The sequence below is a fragment of the Microtus pennsylvanicus genome, chromosome 2, assembly GCF_037038515.1.
Source record: "Microtus pennsylvanicus isolate mMicPen1 chromosome 2, mMicPen1.hap1, whole genome shotgun sequence".
Classification (NCBI taxonomy): domain Eukaryota; kingdom Metazoa; phylum Chordata; class Mammalia; order Rodentia; family Cricetidae; genus Microtus; species Microtus pennsylvanicus.
Window position 1 is genome coordinate 131986088 of NC_134580.1, and position 22538 is coordinate 132008625.

General features: G+C 53.2%; 1 protein-coding gene across 8 annotated transcripts in view; it reads left to right on the forward strand.

Annotated features, from left to right (window-relative positions):
- Positions 1-22538, forward strand: part of Dlgap4 (DLG associated protein 4) — a 150442-nt gene that overhangs the window by 75746 nt on the left and 52158 nt on the right. For 7 of the 8 annotated variants that reach the window (XM_075962768.1, XM_075962771.1, XM_075962765.1 and 4 more), the window contains 5 exons: positions 12843-13911; positions 16346-16590; positions 17844-17958; positions 18973-19023; positions 21568-21808. In XM_075962768.1, the coding sequence (XP_075818883.1) occupies positions 12916-13911; positions 16346-16590; positions 17844-17958; positions 18973-19023; positions 21568-21808 (1648 nt within the window). In that variant the 5' untranslated portion in view covers positions 12843-12915. The remainder of the gene's footprint in view (positions 1-12842; positions 13912-16345; positions 16591-17843; positions 17959-18972; positions 19024-21567; positions 21809-22538) is intronic. The other variant, XM_075962767.1, reaches the window with a different exon arrangement.

Consider the following 22538-nt stretch of genomic DNA (forward strand, 5'->3'; position numbering starts at 1 on the left):
AAAGCACATCCCCACCACAGAGGAAGGTGTGGCAGGAGCTGTGAGCATCATAATGCCAATATGAGATAAAATTGGTACTCTCTAGCTGGCTGAGCTCGGACTGTAGCCAGGCTCCTGCTGGGCAGACTCATTAGTCCTCTCCAAAGCTCTAGGCGGTGTGTATTGTGAGCATCCGCAGTTTATAGGTAAGGAAACAGACACCAGAGAGTTAAGTGAATTTATCACCGGGCACACAGCTCCAGGTGGTAGATCCTTCACGTCCCTGCTCCGTCCCTTCCCTTCTTTATGCTGCTGCTGCTGCCCGGTGCTGTTATTCTAGTGACACATGTGGGTGGCACAGGTGGTACTGAGTCTTGAATCGGGTGTAAAGGGGGACATTGTAGAGAGTCCCCTACAAAGACCATTTTGGGGGGTTGAGAGCTACTATGACCCTCCTCCTTTGTTCAGATGGGGAAACTGAGGCTCACCTTTGTTCACATGAAAAGTGGGCAACAGAAGTCAAAATCTGCACCATTGAAAGACTTGTCTTGGTTTGGGGTAGGTGAGGCATGGGACAGGAGGAGGACTGGAGGGTAGGACTTGTGACGGAATGAAAAGGGGATACAAGCTTCTTTATAAGGGGCAGGAAGTGGGGAGCTGCTTTATTGGGGAACCAGAGTCCACGACGTAGACTGGAGACCTCAGGAAATCAGACCATCCACAAAAGGCCAGGCAGACTCTTCCTGCTGACCCCCAGCACACCCAGAGAACCAGCCCCACCCAGCCAGGCGGACAGGTGATAGGCACAAGGCACAGCCAGCTCCCTCTCAGCCCTGGGTGGCAGAGGCTGCCGCTCTTGAGAAAATGATGTGTCTGTTCCGAGAAACCAAATGCCCTACAATGAATCCAATTAGATTTCATAGGCACATGAAAACGCGATCCATCTTAAGCACACTCTGCAAACCTCCGGCCACAGATGAATATTTCATTCTGTCTCAGCAGCCAGAGCAGAATAGCTAGCAGCAGCCAGGACCTGCCTAGCAGGTGGGGCCACACGTCCCTATGGGAGGGGGAAGTCCAGCCAGGACCTGCCTAGCAGGTGGGGCCGCATGTCCCTATGGGAGGGGGGAGTCCAGCCAGGACCTCCCTAGCAGGTGGGGCCACATGTCCCTATAGAGGAGGGGGAGTCCAGCCAGGACCTCCCTAGCAGGTGGGGCCACATGTCCCTATAGAGGAGGGGGAGTCCAGCCAGGACCTCCCTAGCAGGTGGGGCCACATGTCCCTATAGAGGAGGGGGAGTCCAGCCAGGACCTTCCTAGCAGGTGGGGCCACATGTCTCTATAGAGGAAGGGGAGTCCAGCCTGTGCCACTTCACACTAGTGTGACCTCAGACAGTCTCTCTGGTTCCCAGATATTGCAGCGGCTCCTATCCTGATCATCCACCCTCATTCCCCGGGGCTGAGCATGGAAGTTCGTGTGCATTCATGTCACAGAGCCACCCTGGGTGCCAGCACAGTATTAGTGTTGAGGACATAGCCTTGAAAGAACAATGCAAAGGTCCTTTCAGAGCTCGTAACCCGGAAGAGGAAACAGGCATGGAAACAAGGACCGCATCAGACATGAGGGAGTTGTGCTGCTCCATGAGAAAGAAAAGAGAACTCCCATGCAGGTCCAGGGTCAAAGAAAGTGTCCCCAAGGTAGTGATGCTTGAACCAAGCTGCAGTTTCAGGAAAGTATCCTATGATACTGGCTTTGCCCATGCAAAAGCCCTGAAGTAGCAAAGCGCTTATGAGTTTGAAGAATAAGAAAGCCCCATGGCTGGAATCAAGGTGAGGGTTGGGTACCTGCTATGTCAAAGCTCCACAGATTGAGAAACTACTCCCAACTGCACATGAATGTGAAGGGGAGCCCCCTCAGCTCTGTGGGTTCAGTTTTCCCTTCTGCAAAATGAGACCTATTGCAAGTCTGTCACATGTGCTAAGGTGTCAGATGTCTGGTGGTCCTACGTCAGGGAGGAAGTAGGTGCTGTTATTACCACCACGACAGTAACTCACTGACTGTTAGTGCCACATCCTGCGGTGGCTCAGGGTAGCCAAAAGAGAAAGCACAGGGTGGGTGAGAGCCTAGGGCCTCAGCCTCTGAGACATGGTCTGCCAGGGTGTGCGGCCAGAAGAGGGAGCCAGACTAGATGCTCCTGGGTAATTGTTTTCTTTGTTCTGGGTATGGAATCCAGGACTTTTCTACATGCTAGGCAAGGGCTCTACCACTGAAATATATCCCCAGCCCTTGAGACAGGGTCTTACTGTGTAACCCATATTGGCCATGAATTTGAGGCCCTCCTGCCTTCACTTTGAGAGTGTTGGGATTGCAGGCATGAATAACCACACCTTTGTTATAGTGCTGGGCTAAAACCCAGGGCTTCATGCATGCTGGGCAAGCCCTTTACCAACTGAGCTACAACCTAGCCCCAGTCTAGGTAATTTCCAATGAACAGAAATGTATCTGCTCACTGTTGTGGGAGATAAGTTCAGTGTCCGAAAGCCAACCTCTGGTAAGGGTCTTCTTGGTGTGTCCTAAAATGGAAGGAGGATTGAAGTGGGGGCGGGGAGAGGGGGCAAGGGCAAGCCACAAAAGGGGTCTAGCCTTGGGTCCTACTCCCAGTAATGGCTATTGGAGGGCACAGACATTCAAACCATAGCAGGATGAAGTTTTTGTATGGCCCGCCCAGGATAGAGGGAAATTTTGTCCTCTATGATCCCAGAGGGCCAAGCCAGGACTTCCAGGGAATCCTCAGGAGACAGAGAGGCTGAGCTCCTAGAGGTGGAGCCAGCCTCTGGGGAACTACTGAGCCACCCCGCCCGTCTCTAGAGCACTCAAGCAAACTTACTTCTTTTCCAGAGATAGGAGGTGACTATCTATTGCTGTGTGATTTCCCCATCCAGTAAATATTTCTTACCTCTTGGCTTCTGTGGTTCTGGAATTTCAGAGCAGTTTGACTAGACAGTTCTGGATCAGGGTCTCCTGTTAGGCTGTGGTCCCATGAAGGTGGCATGGAGGCTCGAGGTCTGCTTCCAAGCTCACTTGCAGGGTGGCAGCCGGGTCACAGGGCTGTCTGAGTGAGAGACCAAGATAGCAGCCTGGCACCTGCCTGTCTTTATGACCAGTGTGGAAACAGGTGCTGTCATCTCAGGGGCTGGCACATCAGTTTCATCGTCTGCCAGGAGGGGGCGGACTAGAACAGGGTTAAGCCCAGGGTATGAGACCCAGTGGAGGCTGCCACAGGATTGGACAATGAAACTTTAACTGCACACCTCTCAGGGCCAAGTATTCCTGCCAAGCCTCAGTTTCCCCAGTGTACCCTGAAGGCCAGTGGTTAAAGCCAGAGTCATCTATGGGACCTCATGGTGTAGAGGCAGCAGAGGCTATGGTCACCAGAGTCCCCAGGGACACTGAGGTAGGCTGTAGATTTTCTTGGGGGGGGGAGGCACCATGCCTAGGTAGCAGAAATCTCTGGGTTGCATCCCCTGGCAGACAGGCTTTGGTGTCCACATGCAAGTGGAGGTCAGAGGTCAGCCTTGCTTTCTGACACAGTGTCTCTCACTGGCGGAGGCCTTCTGATTTAGGCCAGGCTCAGAGAGTTTCCTGTCTTCCTTCCCAGCATTAGGATGAAGATGTGCGCTGCTAACCCAGCTTTTTAAAAGTGTGGGTTCAGGGGATCAGACTCAGGTCCTTGAGCTGACATGACAAATACTTTACTCCTGACCCCTGGATGCTCTTCTGCGAGGCAGTCTGAGGGTTCAGAGTGTGATGAGGACCTGAGATCAAGGCCCACCATGATCTGACTCCAGGGGACTGTCCCTTTAGCCTCCGACCCCTAGGACAACCTGTAGACCCTCCGCATTCCCAGCACCTGGCTCCTTTGTCTGTGATTTGTCTGTGTTCTTCACTTTCATGACATGTCCTTTTATAGCAGGCAGGGTGGTTCACTTTCATGACATGTCCTCCCATGGCAGGCAGGGTGGTTCACTTTCATGACTGTCCTCCCATGGCAGGCAGGGTGGTTCACTTTCATGACATGTCCTCCCATGGCAGGCAGGGTGGTTCACTTTCATGACATGTCCTCCCATGGCAGGCAGGGTGGTACACACCTGTAATCCCAGCGCTCAGCACCCTGAAGTAGGGGTATCGTGAGTTCCAGACCAGCCTGGGCTACATTGAGACATCCTGTCTCAAAACATAAAACTAGACAGAAGAAGCATCTTCCTTGTACCCTCTTCTAGTGAAATCTTATTCAGTCTGGGAAGATAGCTCAGTCAGTGAAACGCTTGCTGTGCGAGCATGTGAACCTGAGTTTCGTCCTCAGAGCCCGTGTAAAGGCCACACTTGTAATCCCAACACTGGGGAGACAGAGGTCCAGTAGATCCCTGAGGCTTGCTGCTGAGTCAGCCTAGTGTGCCTGGCAAGGTCCAAGCCAGTCAGAGACCCTGTCTCAGAAACAAACAAACAAAACAAGTCGAGTAGTACCTAAGGAACGTGAGGTTAACCTCTGGCCTCCACACACATATAACCCCTACATATGTGTACACACACGATGGACCTTACTGACCCTCAAAGATCTGGCCGTACGCATCTCTTCTAGGGAGCCCTCCTGTTGCCTCAGTGAGTGCTAATCTTCCCCCACACCGGCTGTGTCTCTGGCTTTGACACTTCCCGGGATGTGTTTTTGTTTGCCATCTAATTGTCTTGAGTATTTCTGCCTCCTGCACTTGACCACAGGCTGGAGGGCTGGGACTGTGTGAGTCAGAGCAGGCCCCATAAAGGCTGGAGGAATTGAATTAAATGTGCTGGCAATGGCTACATTCTGACCATTTTGTTCTGTTTGCCAGCTTGACCTTCCAGGATGGTCCCTCAGCGGGGGCTAGAATGGGGCTAGATGAAACAAGCCTCCAGGGTCCGCCTACTCCTAGCCAGAGCTCTCAGCCAGACAGCAGGTCAGCATGCCTCTGTACCACCTTTTGCAGACCCTGCAGGCCAGCCTGGTGAAGTCCTGCTGAAAAGTTAGAGATAGTGTTCCCCTCCCTGAGCAAGGCACCAGGCAGAGGCTTTGGGAAATGGGTGGCAAATTAGATGTCACTGCCTGAAAGCTGAGGGGCATCATGAGGAGCATGGACGGCAGAACTGAAGTGCCTGGGTTCGAATCCTAGCCCTTCTCTGTGTGACATGTACAGGTTATTTTTCTGTGTCCCACTTCACTCTCTGGAGACACAACTCAAAAGCTGCTGTTAGAATCCTACTGTGTGTGCCATTTGCTGTGGACATGCAGGATGCAGGGGAGAGCACACCTCAGAAGAACTGACCTGCAGGATGCAGGGGAGAGCACACTTCAGAAGAACTGACCTGCAGGATGCAGGGGAGAGCACACTTCAGAAGAACTGACCTGCAGGACTGTGGGCTTCCTGCAGCTACTCAGCTCCTCTCTGTTGGGGGCCTGCTGACACTTTATGGGGTGTTCTGCATTTATACTCTCCCTGAGGCTCACAGATACCCTTTGGGGGTAGGGATATATATATATTTGGTTTTTCGAGACAGGGTTTCTCTATAGCTTTTGGTGCCTGTCCTGGAACTAGCTCCTGTAGACCAGGCTGGCCTTGAACTCCCAGAGATCCGCCTGCCTCTGCCTCCCGAGTGCTGGGATTAAAGGCGTGCGCCACCACCGCCCGGCTGGGAGATATATTTTAAGCTGAGCTAGGATACACATAAAATGTACCAACCTCTGTGTGTGTGTGTGTGTGTGTGTGTGTGTGTGTGTGTGTGTGTGTAGGCCAGAGAAAGTGTTAAAGCCTTTCGAGTTGAAGCTTTATGCATTTCCAAGATGCCCACCTTGTTACATGGGTGCTGGGATCTGAACTCTGGTCCTCATGACTGCAGCAACTGCCATCGGGCCATGTTCCAGCCCGTCTCACCTGCACTGATCATAGCCTTCTTTTTAACTTTCTATTTTAAGACAGAGTCTCACTAAGTTGTTGAGGTTGGCTTTGAGCTTAACTGTAGCCCAGGCAGACACTGAATTTTCAAGTCCATCCTTTCTAGCAGCTTCACTCTACAGTGGTGGCCTGGAGCACACTTCCAGTGCAGACCAGCCATCAGCACCTGCATTCCAGAGTTTCTCCTGAACCCCTACCAGCCTCACAACCATTAAGGCATCAATCCCCGGTGCCCTTTCCCAGCCCCTGGCAGCCACAAAGCTGCCTTTTGTTCTCCAGGCTTGCTCGGCCCAGGAAATTACGTGTCACGTGCCTGACTTTTCTCAGGCTCTGTGCCCGCTGTGGCTAAGTGTCGGGACTCCTTCTCTTTTGATGGCAGAATAATGCTCCACCATGCAGCAAGAGTCCATACCTGGTGGGTGAGGAGACTGTGGCCTTGAGAGGTACTTGTGTGAGATCCACACCTCAGTAGGATGGCACTCAGAACCTGTTCTTGCATGCCTTTGTCCCCCTGCCCACACAGGCTCATCTTGGCTGAGATCGTCACCTTCATTGTCACACAGAAAAGTGGGGTAGGAGAGGGGACCTGCAGCAAGTCAGCCAGCACCAGTGTCATGGCCTCCACAAGCACAACAAATACTTCTTCACTGTGGCAACTGAGGGCTGACAGGGAAAGGAAAATGATGAGCCCCTGCTCAGCTCAAGAGCTGTTTCCATGGTGACCTCTGAGCTTCCTAACCCCAGCACTTCCCAAAGGCTGAGGAGCATCCACCCCAGGGTGGATTATTTTGGCTTTAACTCCTCCTCTCTCCCAGTGAGCAGCCCAGCTCTCCCCACAGCCCGTCCCCCGGAGCTCTACCCCATCTGAATTCCTCATGCTTTTAGCAGCTCTTCACTATATCCTGTCCTAGGCTTGCTTTGTGCTCAGCTCCAGAGACGACACAGAAAATGACTCAGGTGTGTTCCCTTCCCTTTCGTTGCATGAGAGAGAAACACCAAAAACATAAGCCACTTTGAAGAATAACCAGAGGTACCTGGGGAGTGTTTTGAGTGTTTGGAAATCATTAAGGCTGGAGAGAGAGAGAGGACAGGACGGAGTAGAGCATCCTTCCTAGCTGTCAGTCAGCCAAGGTCTCTGAGGAGGTGATGCTTGAATGGGAACTTGAGGCAGTACTAGCAGCCCGGTATGAGAAGAGCTGAGAGGGAAACCACAGTATTGTATGGATAAAGGTCCTGTGGCCAGGAAGATTAGGGCACTGGCGAAATGCTAATGAGATTAGTGACTGAGTCAGCATGAGGAGGCTGGAGTTAAGCCAGAGAGTGAGAAGAGACCTGAGATCCATTTAGAGGAACCAAGTAAAGCAATTCTATCTAGAGTTTCCCAAGGATGTCTCATGTTGCCTCGCTGTGCCTGTGTTCAGTGTATGTAGGGGCTTACAGTTCCTACTGCTATCTCCTTGTCTTTTAGTCATCTATGAAAAGATGGGGCCTAAGCATGCCCACCCCCCATGACCTCTAACATCTCACCGGAGACCAGGCAAAGTTGGATGGGATTCGGTCACACTAGGGCCCTGCTGGCACCAAGCCTCTCATCCCAGGGACCCAGTATCCACGTCCTGGGCCATTGCACAGAGCCCACTTCCAGGAAAGCCAGGAGTCCCTCTGACTGTCTCAGAGAGGCCAGGGCCTTCTGCAGAGACACCGAGAGCCATGCATTCTAGCAGCCCTTCCCTCAGTCTTGTCCACCAAACAACTGGTTGATTGAATGTCACACTTTTCAGACAGTTGCTATGGACACAGACTCAGCAGGAAACACGTGGGACCTGGCACTAGTCTGGATCACTTAGCCATGAGAAGGGAGTTGGAGCCTGGGATCCCACTTCTTTGGGCAATAGCAAATGCAGGCCTAGAAGCCACACCCAGCTGCCCTCCTCCTAGCTTGGGACTTGAGCCACCAGAGCTGTTTCCTCCTCTAACATAATGTCTGCATGACAGGCCATTTCAGAGTCGGCAATACAGTAAACCTGTATGATGCCACACAGATTCTGAAGGTCAGGTCCCTCGGAGAGCTGCATCGTGTCACTTTGGCAGGTCTCAGCTCCTACCAGACTGGCTCGGGGCTCAACAGTCAGCCAGCTTGCCAAAAGGGTAAAGCAGGTGCCGCCTTGCCTTTCCCAACCTGGTCGGAGAGGCCAGATAGTGTCACTGCCACAATATCCTTTTAGTGACATGGGACACCCAGGAGAATGTGATAGGAGGTGGGGTCACACAGGTATGTTTGACCAGAAAGTTGGTACCAGCAACTAAAGAACACCCACAGCGCAGCATTCGCTATGCAACAGGGACTCCCTACCACAATCTGCCTGGGTTCCTGATTTGTGTCCCAAGACTTCCTGCCGTTCTTTCACCTCAGCCCCCTTACCTGCTGTCTCCAGGCTCTAGGCAGAGGCCTAGTGACAGAAAGGACAGTGACTCTGGTGTTCCGGCATGGGAATGATGTATCTGGTGGCACAGCCGAGAGGGGCTCCGGATGGTGTGGTTAGGGGTGGTCTGTCTGTGCAGGTGGCCTGGGGATCTGGCCTTGAAGAAAGTCAAGGAAGATCTTGTAGCAGACAGGCAGAGCATTTCAGACAGGACCAGGCAGGGAAAGGGGGAAGAAATCAAATTACCCACACCCAGGTCTAGAATGAAGAGCCCTTGGGGAAGGCAGGAATGAGACCAGAAGGCAGGCAAACTGGCAATCTGTCTGAGTCCAAGGAGTCTTGGAAGGGATCTGAAGCCTGGCCGGGTGGCTCATGCCCGATTCCAGTACTAGAGAGGATGTGGGGAAACTCCTGTGAGTTCAAGGTCAGCCTGGACTACATAGACAAGACCTGGGCTTAAAAAATATATAGGTGGAGAGATGGTTCAGTGGTTAAGAGCATTAGCTACTCTCTCAGAGGACCTGGTTTCAATTCCTAGCACCCATACAGAAGTTCAGAACTGTCTGCAACTACAGTTCCAGGGGATCCTGTTCCCTCATCTGGCTCCAAAGCAAAACACACACACACACACACACACACACGATACACAGACATACGTTCAGACAAAACACCCAGACATATAAAATAAAATAACTGTTTTGGGCCAAGATTTGCCTGTCTGAAGCAGTGGCAGTTGAGCCAGGCAGGGCTGTGCAGGTGAGAAGGCAGGCCTCCAGGGACATGGTGAAAAGGCAGGAGTCCGGGGACATGGTGAAAAGGCAGGATTCTGGGGACACAGTGAAAAGTCAGGACTCTGGGGACATGGTGAAGACACAACTGTTGAGGAAACATTTTCTCTTGAGCCCACTGGAGTGAGCGGAGAACAGCATGTCCTGGTTTCTGACTCGAGCTGGTGGGAGGAGCAGACGATGTAGATGGGGGCGGACAAGATGCAGGGCAAGACACCGAGGAAGCAGTTAGGTGACCAGAGTTCAAAGGGCACAGTGGGTTGAGGACCAAAGCGTAGAAGGACTAGTTAGTTATAGGTGGCCTTGTACACTAGGATATCAGCAACGACGGAGTGTGTGGAGAAGCAGCGTTCATTCAGTTCCTGGACTCGGCTCAGACAGCAGGGGGAGAGGTGGGAGCACAGGAGGGAGGATGTCCAGGGACACTGCCACACCAGCAGCACCAAAGCCCTGGCGGCCAGGAAGAACCATCTCCAGAGAGAGCTAGCCCGGGACTGTGCGCCATGGCCCGCTGCGAATGCCCCCCTGAGTGTGTGGTGGTTCAGCCCTGCTCACTTCTAGCGTCTCACCGCTCAATCACACCCTAATCCCCTGGTTGCCTCCCTATCTGCCTTACCATCAGGGCTCAGCAGTGAGTAGGACTTCCCACACCTTGCTAAGCTCCTCCCTGTGGAGCCAGCTCCTCTAGGGGCTGCAGATACATGCTTCACAAGAGTCCAGAGGGGCAGAGTGGGAATGGCTGAATGGTTAGAGGTTCAGTCAGTGTGGGTGTGGTTTGCCATGAGCAGGGAAGAGGGATCTACAGAACATTCTGGGTGAGGGAATGATGTATTCAGGTAACTTTTGCTTCTGGAGGAGTCAGGCTGGGTTCTGTCCCTGGCCTCCTCCCCATATAGCTCCCCCATCCTCGTGGGCTCCAGGATGAGGTATGGCAAGGCAGGGAGGGCCCATCCTGTGGCTGGTGGCTGGGAGCGAGTGGTAACTGAAGCCATGGAAGCACCACGGAGCCCAGAGGGCTCCCCAAGGCAGCAGTGTCTCCTTCCCCTGAGTTTCCATGAAGGCAATGAGGCTTATATTAATGAGAGGCAATTATGGGCACCCGGATGGGCCTAAGTATAGCTCATTGAGAAAGGCGGCACACAGCAGCCAGCTGCCTCTCCTGCAAGGCCACGGGTGCCTATTTTAAACCTCCCTACGGTGAAGCTCTGCCACCCCTGAGCTCTGGGCTGCTGAGGGGCTGGCATGCGGCAAACCCAGAGACCTGACTGAGAGACTCTGAGCAGACACTCAGACCGTCCGCACTCAAACCCCTGAAGTTTTAGAGAGTGGAGGTCAGCTTGAGGTCACAGTAAGAAAAGGCGGACCCAGGATTCGAATCCATTTTCAGCTGTATGCCAGCACTCCGCCGTACTGGAAGCATCCTAGACCGCGAGGCGTGGCCTGTCCACAGGAGCACAGTGAATGGCGGGGTGGAGAGTGTGGAATGGCGGTGGTGTGACCGACAACACAGCCAGCCCTCGTTGTAATCTCATAACCTAGGCTTCCTCTAGGTGCCACTGAGGAGGAGACAGGCTCAGGGAGCTGATTTAGTCAATGCCAGGCCTTCCCCAGGGACACACTGATGTGAGATTACGTCAGGGTCCACAGGAAACCGATGGGCCCGGTGGTGTGGGTGTTCCCTGGGAGTCTCTAGAAAGGCTCTGGAAGAGGCCAGCACACAGAATCAGGTTGAGGGAAGAGTTGGACCTCAGGGCAATCCCAGTCGAGGCTCTGTTGATCCCACAGGGAGCGCTGAGTAAGATCCTGGAGGGGTGTCTGGAACAGAGACAGGGGCATTGCGGTGGTGAGCAGTTGTTAGATTCAGGCGGCCCCGGGGACAGAGTGGAGCCCTGCAAGGATTTCCGTCTGACTTAGAGCGATTTGTAGTGGGAACTTGGCTGTGAACTGCAGCAGCTGGTGCTCTTGGCAGCTGGAGCTGAAGCAGTCAGTGCAGAAGGACATGGGGCCACCAGAACACACCATGGCCACAGCGAGAAGCCAGGCATGGTGGTGAGTGCTTGTGATCCCAGCACTCAAGAGCCTGGGATACCAGGGTTTCTCATTCCTCTGCTTGGGTGGGGAGAACCTGGCCTGTCTTCCAGGAAGTCATGAGCACTAGCAAGCCGCCATGCTGGGGGAGGAAGACCAGCGTTAACAAAGCTTGATCAGAACTGAAAAGGAGGAAAACTCACCAAAAACCTGGGAGAGAGGCCAGGCGGTGGTGGTGCACACCTTTAATACCAGCACTTGGGAGGCAGAGGCAGGCGGATCTCTGTGAGTTCGAGACCAGCCTGGTCTACAGAGTGACAGGACAACCAGAGCTGATACACAGAGAAAACCTGTCTGGGGGAGGGGGAGGGAGGGACAACCTAGGAGATCTGGGTTTGATTCCCAGAACACACTTAGTGGCTCAAAACCGTTTGTAGCTCTAGTTCCAGAGGATCTAATGCCCTCTTCTGGGCTCTTTGGGCACCAGGCATGCATATGGTACACAGACATACATGCAGGAAAACACTTGTATACATAAAACAAAAATAAATAGGTCTCAAAAAGAAAAAAAGCCACAGAATGGGAGATTGTATTTGCAAGCCGCATATCTGATAAGGGCTTAAGGTCGAGAATGCACAAGACTGACAAACAGCTCAGTGGTACTCAGAGGACGTCAGTAGACGTTTCTGCAAAGGAAGCAGAGGAACGGCTCAGAGTCACGGTGACAGATGCTTGTCGTCACTGTGTGTGAGGGAAATGCGTCTCAGCCACAGTGAGAGTAGGCCACCACTGTATCATCCTAGGTAGCAAAGATGGGTGGGCCTGTGGGCTTATTGGCCTCTCTGATGTCAGTGGTCCCAGCATCCAGCCCAGAGGTCACATCTGGGGAGGGACAAAGAGTTTACAGAGCATGAAGATCCCTCTGCTAAAGTAGATCTGGACAGCACTGTCTTTGGCCACAGGTAAGGTAGGCCCTGAGTAGCCCTGCTCTTTGGAAGCCTCTCTGGGCCTAGAAAGGGCCTAAGACAAGGAGTGCTGAGGAGGCCAGAGGAAGTGCCTCACAGACCCTGAGAGTCCCTGTCTAGATGACTCACACCTGCTTCCAAGGCATTGTGGCATACTCCCTAGAAACCCTCCTTAGGCTTAAGGGTGGCTGTTGGGGATGGGGTGGATAGCGCTTTGGATGGGTGTCCGTGTGTGGCACCTCATGGTGAGGCAGTCGGGGACTTGAAGAATATGAGAGTAGGTAGCTCCTTGCCCACGTTCCGCTGTGTAAGTGGGAGGAGTCCAAGAACTCGGGGTCAGAACTTGGCTTTCCAGGTTCCCACGAACACCTTTCTGTTCAGCACCGAGAGGAGAGTGTGCTTTGCTTCACATTTGGCTGGCTACCGCTGTCGCCTTGAACACATGGAGACTCTGCTGTCCCCTCTGGCCGAGGACCCCTGTCCAGTGTTGATGCGTGTGCAGCAGCAGTCATACGGAGGACAGCGAGCCTCGATGTCAGCTCTTGTCCTTGGCCCCGTGATGGCAAGGGCAGAATTCTTGCCTTCAGCCATCCTCAGGCCCTCCTCGTCCTGCTCCCTGCCCTAACTAGTCCAGTCCAGTTGACCAGCTGACCACTCTTTGTCTTTTCTCCCCAGAACAGCTGCTGCCTGGGATAGGTGACCCGGGCACCCCACTAGGGCACCGGCCCCTGCCCCACGGGCTGGGATCATGAAAGGCCTCGGTGACAGCCGCCCCCGCCATCTGTCTGACAGCCTGGACCCACCCCACGAGCCCCTCTTTGCCGGGCCTGACCGCAACCCCTACCTGCTGTCGCCGACAGAGGCCTTTGCCCGGGAGGCCCGCTTCCCTGGGCAAAACACACTGCCTGGAGATGGCCTCTTCCCTCTCAACAACCAGCTGCCTCCACCAAGCAGCACCTTCCCCCGAATCCACTACAACTCTCACTTTGAGGTGCCCGAGGAGAGCCCGTTCCCTAGCCATGCTCAGGCAACTAAGATCAACCGACTGCCTGCCAACCTGCTGGACCAGTTTGAGAAGCAGCTGCCTATCCATCGGGATGGTTTCAGCACCCTTCAGTTCCCCCGGGGTGAGGCCAAGGCCCGGGGTGAGAGTCCGGGCCGCATTCGCCACCTGGTCCACTCTGTCCAGAGGCTCTTCTTCACTAAGGCACCCTCGATGGAGGGCACCACCGGCAAGGTGGGTGGCAATGGCAACAAGAAAGGTGGTCTGGAGGACGGGAAAGGCCGGAGGGCCAAAAGCAAGGAACGGGCCAAAGCTGGGGAGCCCAAACGGCGAAGCCGCTCCAACATCTCAGGCTGGTGGAGTTCAGACGACAACTTGGACGGTGAGGGCGGTGCCTTCCGCAGTGGCCCTGCCTCAGGCCTGATGACTCTAGGCCGCCAGCCGGAACGCACCCAGCCCCGCTACTTCATGCACGCCTACAACACCATCAGTGGACACATGCTCAAAACCACCAAGAACACTGCCACCGAGCTGACCGCCCCGCCACCCCCGCCTGTTCCCCCTGCCACCTGCCCCAGCCTCGGAGTGGGCACCGACACCAACTATGTCAAACGTGGCTCCTGGTCCACTCTAACCCTCAGCCATGCCCATGAGGTCTGCCAGAAGACCTCAGCCACCTTGGATAAGAGCCTACTAAAGTCCAAGTCTTGCCACCAGGGCCTGGCCTACCATTACCTGCAGGTAGGGTAAGGGTGGGGCAGGTAGGGTAAGGGTGGGGCAGGTAGGGTTAGGGTGGGGCAGGTAGGGTGAGGGTGGGGTTAATAGGTTAGGATGGGGCAGGCAGGGGAATGATGGGGCAGGCGGCTGTGACTTGGAGTCCTAGCTGGAGCCCGATTCACTGGTGAGGTTGCTTCATGCTGTGCACTGCTTTGCTCAGCTGTGCGGTCGGAGGTTGGAGGGGCTGTTAATGAGAGAATCCCCTGTGCTCGCATGTTCTCAACAGGCGAATTAAGTAGGCCCTTGGGAGCCCGGCCCCAAAGAGACTGAAGTATGCCCCTGCCCTTTAGGTGACAGATCTAGAAGCTATACCATCTCACACTCACACACACACACAACACCTGGCATTCTAATGGTCAGCTTCCTGCCACGCCCGTGAGACTGGATACTTCTTGAGGACACATCTGGTGCACCCATGTGTTACCCAAGCCCAGGACAGAGTCTGGTGGGGAGGAAGTGCTCAGAAAGGGTAGATGGGCCACATAGCTAGGAATAAGTACGCAACAGTCCTGAGGACCAGGAACAGATGGGGGTCAATGTGGGTGAGGGGCAGCCTAGGGCCACCAGCCCAGAAGCCTGACACCTGGGGTGGGCGAGTCTTGCCCTTTTCACATAAGGGAATTACTGAGGAGCTCACGCAGTGAAACCTCATGGCCTGAGAGCAGCCAAAGGCCTAACTTCGGCATTGCTGTTCCACGGTGGGGTGGGGCAGGGTTCTGCGTGGCGGGGTGTGTAGACAGAGCCCAGTGGTAGACGTGACAGGTACAGATCACATGTGGAGGGAGCTGCTCTTATAAGTAGTGAGCACCTTGTCCCCAGGGTGTGCAAGCACAGACCTGGCTGGCATGAAGAAGTCACATCAAATGCATTATGAAAAGATGAACTCCAAGGTGTGACAAGGCCCAAGTTCTTGTCATTCTCTATAAAACTCCAGGGACAGTGAGACTATGGGGGAGGAGTAAGCTTTTGCAGTAGGAAGAAATTGAAATCTAGGCAGCCTGTTAAACGTATGTAGGGGGTTTGTGGCTGTCAGTCTGCTTCTTTAGTCATATTGGGTCCAATGTGGGAAATGCTTCCAAGACACAAGGAGAGGACTCTGGGCCTGGGCTTGTGCTGCCTTCTGGTTGAGAGTGAGCAGGTGGGTTGGCCACAGTTCTGAGCAGGGATGCTCAGGACCCCATTCTCCGGGGATGGTGTGAATGCGGGGTGGACCAGCTAGTGATTCAGGAGGGAGAATTCATGGGTCCTGATGACTAGCTGGCTAGATGGTCAGCTTGGGTTTGTGAGAACGCTGAGAGAACCCCTGGGAAATGGTCAAGGGTACAAGAAGAATGTGCTACCATCGGGTCGTGCTGATCAGGGAGTGTGCATTTGAATCCCTGGTAAAGGGCCTGCTTTGTGCAGAACCCTGTGAACCCTGTGTGTGGTGGCAGTCTTATGACATGTGTGTCCAAGTGCAGTGGTTGCTGGTGTGAGTGTGAGCAGGGTGTGCCATGTGAATCATCTCTAGGTGCACATTGGAGGGGGTGTGTCCTTGAGGAGGTGTGAAACCTGCTGGGAGTGTTTGCTGAGGACCCAGAGACCAGCCCAGGCACGTGCTGCTGAGCGTATTAGATGCATACATAGGACAAGGCTCGAGCTTCTTAAGCATGTAAATGCCAGGATGTACCCAAAGTGACCATGTAGCCAACGGTGTGAGTCAAGGGACCAGAGAGTGTATGGAGACTGCACACCCCACCCCAGAGCAGCTGACAGTGATGGCCATGGAAAGGCAGTGGAGTCCCCGCAAAGCCACTGGGAACAGTGACCAGAGATGCCCTGCAAGCTGTGAACTGTACTTACCTTTATCACAGCCCTGTTCTGTGGATGGGGGTTTCTCACCGGAAACTGAGCCGTTTTCCAGTTTACCGCTAGCAGGCTCTCTACCTCAGTTTCCCCATCTAGAAGAAAGAATGTTGATTGACTTCACACTTGTGTTGCTGTCCTAGGGTCTCTGACTCCAGGTCTTGGGGTCTCTCTCTGTGGGTGACTTCCCTCCACTGGGTCTGGCTTTCTCACCATAGGTTCCTATTCCACCCCTGGAGTGGCACAAGTGAAGAGATGGGACATAGGGTGTGCCTGTAAGCATAGCTGCCGCGAGGCCATTATGATCTCTGGAGTGGGACAAACCCAGTTTGAAATGAAAGCGGGAGAAGGACTTGCTTAAGGCCAGGCAGCGTCTACAGCCCAGGCAGTCTTCTTGATTCAGGCCTTCCTGATGCTGGGTGATCAAGGACAAGAAAGCTAGCACAGGTTCAAGTTGCCAAAGTGGAAGCGGGTCCATGAGGATCCGTTTTCTGAGTCTGGAAGCCAGACTGACTGCTACATTCCCTCTGAGTCCTGTCCCTGGATATTCCAGGTGCCCGGCGGGGGTGGAGAGTGGAGCACCTCGCTGCTGTCCCCTCGAGAGGTGGAGAGCTCAGGAGAGGGGCCCATCCCGTGTCGGCGCATGCGCAGTGGCAGCTACATTAAGGCCATGGGCGATGAAGACAGTGATGAGTCTGGGGCTGGTAGCCCCAAGCCTTCACCCAAGACTGCAGCTCGGCGGCAGAGCTACCTGAGGGCCACGCAGCAGTCTCTGGGAGAGCAGAGCAACCCACGCAGGTGAGCTGCAACCCTTCCGGGGTCTAGAACAATAGCCCTGATGGAGCCCCGCCCCTTCGCGTATGACACGCCCCTTGGGAGCCTGAGCTATCTCCCTTAGTGGGAACCCTGGCCTGACAATATTTCCCTGAGGAAGGCCTTAGAACTTGAATGCTAATCTCAGACCAGCTGTGTCCCCTAGGTGAACCTCACACTTGCACACGGTGTCTCTTGGGAGCCTGGCCTTCCCCCTCTTTTGCCACCCTAGGAGAACCCAGCCCTGCAGGCGGAGTCTGCTTCTCAGCCTCAGGTGAACACCTCCCCTGTAAGGGCTTCTTCGTGCTTAGGCTGGCCCTGCTTGCTAACACTTGTTCCCAAACAGTCTCATCTACAGTTAAGCTCTGCCCATAGTGAGAATTGGGGTGATTGGTTCAGGTAAACTCTGCCATAGGAACCATATGAATGGATAAGTTTAGTCCCATAGGGAGTTGCCCCAGGGGTACTTTATCCACACTTCATGAGCAGAGCCCAGGCTTTGGTGAAAGGATCAGTCATAGCAACGGTTGCCGTCTGTTGACCTTGGCCTTGCTGGCTACCATGCTTGCCCTGGTGCACTTAAATTCACACCCTGAAATCTTTATCCCAGCCCCAGCAGTGTGTCACTCCCATTCCATAAATGGGGTTCATGAGATGGGAATATGAGGTGGCCTTTCACCAGGAGCTCTCTACAGAAAGCTGGAGTCTAGCCAAGCCCATGTCAGGACCCCAAACTGACCAAGGCCGTGTGTTGTTTCTAGACTAAGGCAGGGTGAGATAATGGGAGAAAGACTGGCAGACTGGGCCTGCAGGGTAGGTGGCAGGTCCTTACCCGGACATCATAGTGGTGTTGAAACCTTTTGCGCATTTATAGGTAAATACCAAGGCTAGGGGTCTCTACCCACTTTTGTCTATCTCTGGAATTGCTCCAAAGTTTCAGTTTTGTAAACTTGTACTAGGCAGCTTGGCCACTAGCTTAAAACAGTCAAATGCAGGCACGTTCTGCCACCTTGAGGCCACAGTGGGCATAACAAGGGCCGCCTGCTTGCCACAAATTTTACTAGGTCTCCCAAAGGTGGGAGTTCTCCCTTTGCTTGGAGCCCCACCCCCTTGCCCAGGCTGGCGGTGCCTCCACTTCCCCTGCCACTGAATGATCTTGGATAGTCTTCTCCCTTCTGGCCTCAGTTCCCCAAGCTAAACAATAAACGGGCTGAGCCTTGTCCCCCTCTGTCACCCAGGAGTCTAGACCGTTTGGATTCAGTGGACATGCTGCTGCCTTCCAAGTGCCCCAGCTGGGAAGAGGACTACAACCCCATCAGTGACAGCCTCAATGACTCCAGCTGTATCAGCCAGGTAGGGGTGACTAAGAGGTCAGGCGGCTTGGCGCATTGCTGCCCTCTGTCCAGAGCGCTGTGTTCAGCTGCCTCCTCCATGTCCCAGGCTTGGCTCAGATGTTCCCTGCTCAGAGAGGCCTCTCCTGGTCACCCTTCATACGGTAGTCCTCTATGTTGTCCACAGACCCTGGAATTATCTTAGTTTACTAACCTGTATGTCATTCTGCCTCGTGAGACCAGGGGTCTCTTTACATACTGTCTGGTTCCCTGTAGGTCCCCATCACCTCGCCCAGCACTCAGCCAGGCAGAGGCTTTCTTAGTAGGCATGGCATGCCTTGGCTCACCCATCTTACCTGCTCTCTCCTCTCCCGGTCTCCCTGTGTCTGCCCGCTCCCATTTTTCTCTCTCCCTCTCTCCCCTTCTCCTTCTTCCCGCCTTCCCCTCCATCCCTGCCTTTTATCCCCTCATTCACTACGTTTTCTCTAGGTCTCCTTGTGTCTCCTCCTCCATAGTTCCATTTTTTCACATACTCTTTCTCTATCCCTGCCTGCCCAGATACCTGGAAAACCTTTACCCTTAGTTATACAGAAAGATAACTGAATCTGCCATATTGGGGGGTTCCCACAGACTTCACCCACTGTTCCATGTCCAGCCCAAGTTCTCTTCTAATTCAGGCTCCTCTAACTTTTTCTTTTCCCCAAACTTCACCCCTAAAAGGTTGAATGTCATAAGCTGCATAGGTAGCCACAAAGTTGCATACAGCCCAGAAAAGGAAGGGCCTGGGTATTGTCTCTGATCTGTGCTCTGGCTGAGCTGCCTGCCCAGGTGAAAAGTGGCAGACAGTGCACCCGTGGTACCAGGAAGAACAGAGAGTGCACATCCTCAGTAATGCCAGCCCCAGAAGTGAGCTTCCCATCTCCGAGGAAACCAAGCAAAACCTCTCTGAACCAGAATCCAGCTTGGGTGGGGAGGAGTCTGAGGAGCCCAAACCAGGCCTGGCCCTCCTGTAACCCACACCCTCTTTCTCCTGCAGGTTTTTGGACAGGCTTCCCTGATCCCCCAGCTGTTTGGCCATGATCAACAGGTCAGTATGTTGCCACTCTTGTACCCCAAATCAGATGGCAGGACTGGGTCTTAGGCCTCCAGGCTGGACAGGTCCGAGCAGAGCTGCCGTTAGAAAGGCATCCTCAGTAAGGATGGAATTGAGGTGCACATCGCTGTCCTGACTCTCCACTCCCTGTACCGCCACCTCACTGTGGCTTAGTTTGTCCTGAAAACAGGGAACGCATGAGCCAGGCTCTATGGGCAGACAAGAAGTCTCTACAGGGCAATGGAACTTCTCCCTAATGCCTTCTGCCTCCCCCTGAAGCCTGGGTCGGGCCAGGAAGATTTTAGTTTGAACAGGTTAGGGGCTGTGAGGTGTTCTCTGCCAGGTCCAGGATCCCCTAGTTTTCCCCTTTCCAGAGCCCCAGCAGGACCTTTTAGTATGTGGGGGTGTTGAAGTGAATGTGGAGACTTTTTAAAAATAACTTATTTAACTTTATTTTATGTGCATTGGTATGAAGGTATCATATGAGATCCCCTGGAAGTGGAGTTACAGACAGTTGTGATCTGCCATGTGGGTGCTGGGTATTGAGCCCAGGTCCTCTGGAAGAACAGCCAGTGCTCTTAACCACTGAGCCATCTCTCCAGCCTCCAGTATATTACTCTTTAAGGGGTGCCCTGTAGGCCAGGCAATTCCTCCGTCCTGTGACTTTCATAGGTGTATGGCAAGCATCTGGCATTAACATGCAAAGCCCCACGACAAAGCCTGTACACAGGGAGCATTCAGAGAGCCTCACACAGACTACTTGACAGCTCCTAACAGTTTGGGAGCATCTGAGCAAACAGTTATAAACACTTGTTCATTCCATACAGTCACCCGAGTTATTGGGTACAGGCGACTCTGACCCTGCTCAGATGATGAGTTAGCTCATGTAATCTTGGTTTTGTTGTTTTGAGCAGGGTCTCATATTTCAGACTGGCCTTAACCTTCCAATGTAGCCTACCTACCCTTAAAATCCTTATCCTCCTGCCTCTGCATCCCAAGGACTGAGATGGGCAGCGGCAGCCAGCTCTCATCTAGTCCTGTCTGCTTTCCAAACTTCTTCCATTAGGGCATAGTTCCAAAGCAAGACCTTGTTGCCCTGGGCAGTCAGAGGCTCTCAAAATACCTCAGTTTGCAATGCAGCTCTGAAGGATAACCGATGCTTTCATGCCCTCTGTAGTTATATCTGGGGTATGCCCATTGGCCTGATTTTAACTTAGCAGACTATCCAAGAAAACTTCCTGCAGTGGTGGCCAAATGTTCTACAATCCATGATTGTCCATGTGGCTTTTGACCCAATGAAATATGGCTACGATGGCTACCAAACTTTATTCAATTCTAATTGATTTAAACCTAAATGGCATAGTCATATGTGGCTCATAGCTACCATATTGGACCTTTCCAAACATCTTAAATTGCGTGACAGGTGATCTAGGCATTTGACCTAAAGGATTCACAGGCCATTAACTACCCGAGTCTTTTCATTTCGTGCAGACAAGGAGAGAACTTAGAGAGCACAGGGCTTCTGGGTTACGCCAGCCCAGATCCACCTTCCTTCCACAGGATACTCAGTCCACTGTGCCTCCTCCTCTAGCTATGGGTCCCCAGACTTCACCTGGTGCCCATCAGTGGCCAGCTGACTCTTTAGTTTATACTGCACGGTCCCTAGCTACCAGCATAGCCTGAAATTGGAGTCAGTAAGCCCTACCAGAATCTTCAGAGTGTTATGTGTGGTGAGGCCCCTCTGTGCCACACCTCTAGCTTCCAATTTGCAGGATCCTGGGTGATCATCTCTGGAGGGATGCTTAGGAACTGTGTACATGAGGCTGAAGTAAATTTGAGATGGAAAATGTACCCACAACCATTTTCCCCATTGTCCTGGCAGACATCAGTTATCCTCACCGCCACTACCCTCATTCCGGTCCTATATTCTTCCACAAGCTACTGCCTCAGCTCATCTCTAGCCTCTGCCTCCTCTCCAAACCTCTCCCCATTCCACAGCATCCGCTAGATCACTATTCCGTACACACGTAGCTGGAGCCCTGGCTCGGCTCTTCCCTCACCAGGTACCCTTGACAGATATCTTCCTTTTACTAGCCCTTGAGGGTTTGTTTGGTTTGGAGTTTGTTTTTGTTGTTATTGCTGCTGCTGTGTTTTTGCTTATAGAAGTTAGTAGATCATACAGTGGTAAATATCCACCACACCTAATAAGACTCCCATTACAACATTTAGGGCAGACATTACTAATGGATCGCAGCCTTCTTTCCTACTGAACTCAGGTGTAATCATAAACTCTTTCGGTAGATTAGTACAACAAGATTTAATCTTGTTAACATCCTGTAATATTCATTGTAGCTGGGGAAACTGAGGCCCACGGAGGTAAGGGAACTGTTTACTTAGGAGCCTATCTGCACTGAGTGAGGTGGAAGGAGGAGAGACAGGCCAGGAAGCGTCAGGCAGAGGAAACCTCCAGCCCTGAAGCTGAGTAGACCAACAAGGACTGGCAAAGCTGGCCTCTGATGCCTGCCTCTGTCTGGACAGGTCCGGGAGGCCGATCTGAGCGACCAGTATGAGGCAGCGTGTGAGTCGGCCTGCAGCGAAGCTGAGTCCACGGCGGCAGAGGCGCTTGATTTGCCGCTGCCTAGCTACTTCCGCTCGCGCAGCCACAGCTACCTGCGAGCCATCCAGGCAGGCTGCTCGCAGGAGGAGGACAGTGTCTCCCTGCAGTCCCTCTCCCCACCGCCCAGTACCGGCAGCCTCAGCAACAGCCGCACTCTTCCGAGTGAGTACAGCAATGTGGAAGAATTAGTACTTTGTTCCATTTTGTTGTTGTTGTTTACAAGGAGAACATGGGAAATGTTCATTGGGCAGCCTGGGGAGTTGCTGGGGAGGAATCCATAGGTCACCACAAAAAAAAAAATGGTGGAGAACAAAGGTGGCCTTGAAGCCTAAACAGGTGGCAGAAACAGACTGTCCCCTGGGCAGATGATAGAGAGGTCTGGAACTCTGGGATCCCTAGCTGCTTTCTGCATAGAGCAGCCGCCTGCTGGTAGGTGAGGTTTACTAAAAGGAAAATACCGCTTGGGATTAGCTGTGCAGACAGAGCTATAGGGAAGGCAGGCACCTTCTGGGAAGGCAAGAAGAGCATAAGGAAGGGTTAAATCCACTTCCAGCCTTCCCGGGGGGGGGGGGGGGAGAGTTCATCTCTCATATTCAGTCAGGATGGCCTGGCCTTCTTCAGATTGTTTGGACTTCTCTAAAGATGAGAATAATAGGAAGTCAGACCAAGGGGAAGCACAGTACAAAGTCTGGGATAGTTGAGACGACCTTCAATGTACTCTTCTAGCCCTTCTTCCTAGACCCCATTTTCCCATCTCTAAGGCAGACCCTAGAGAGTCCTAGGGTCCTGAAGACTGTAGGAAGCGCACCTGCGCTGCTCTTACCAGGCACAGACCCTAACTAAACACCATCTGCAGGGGTGTGATAGGTAATTCTGTCACAGCTGCTTCTCT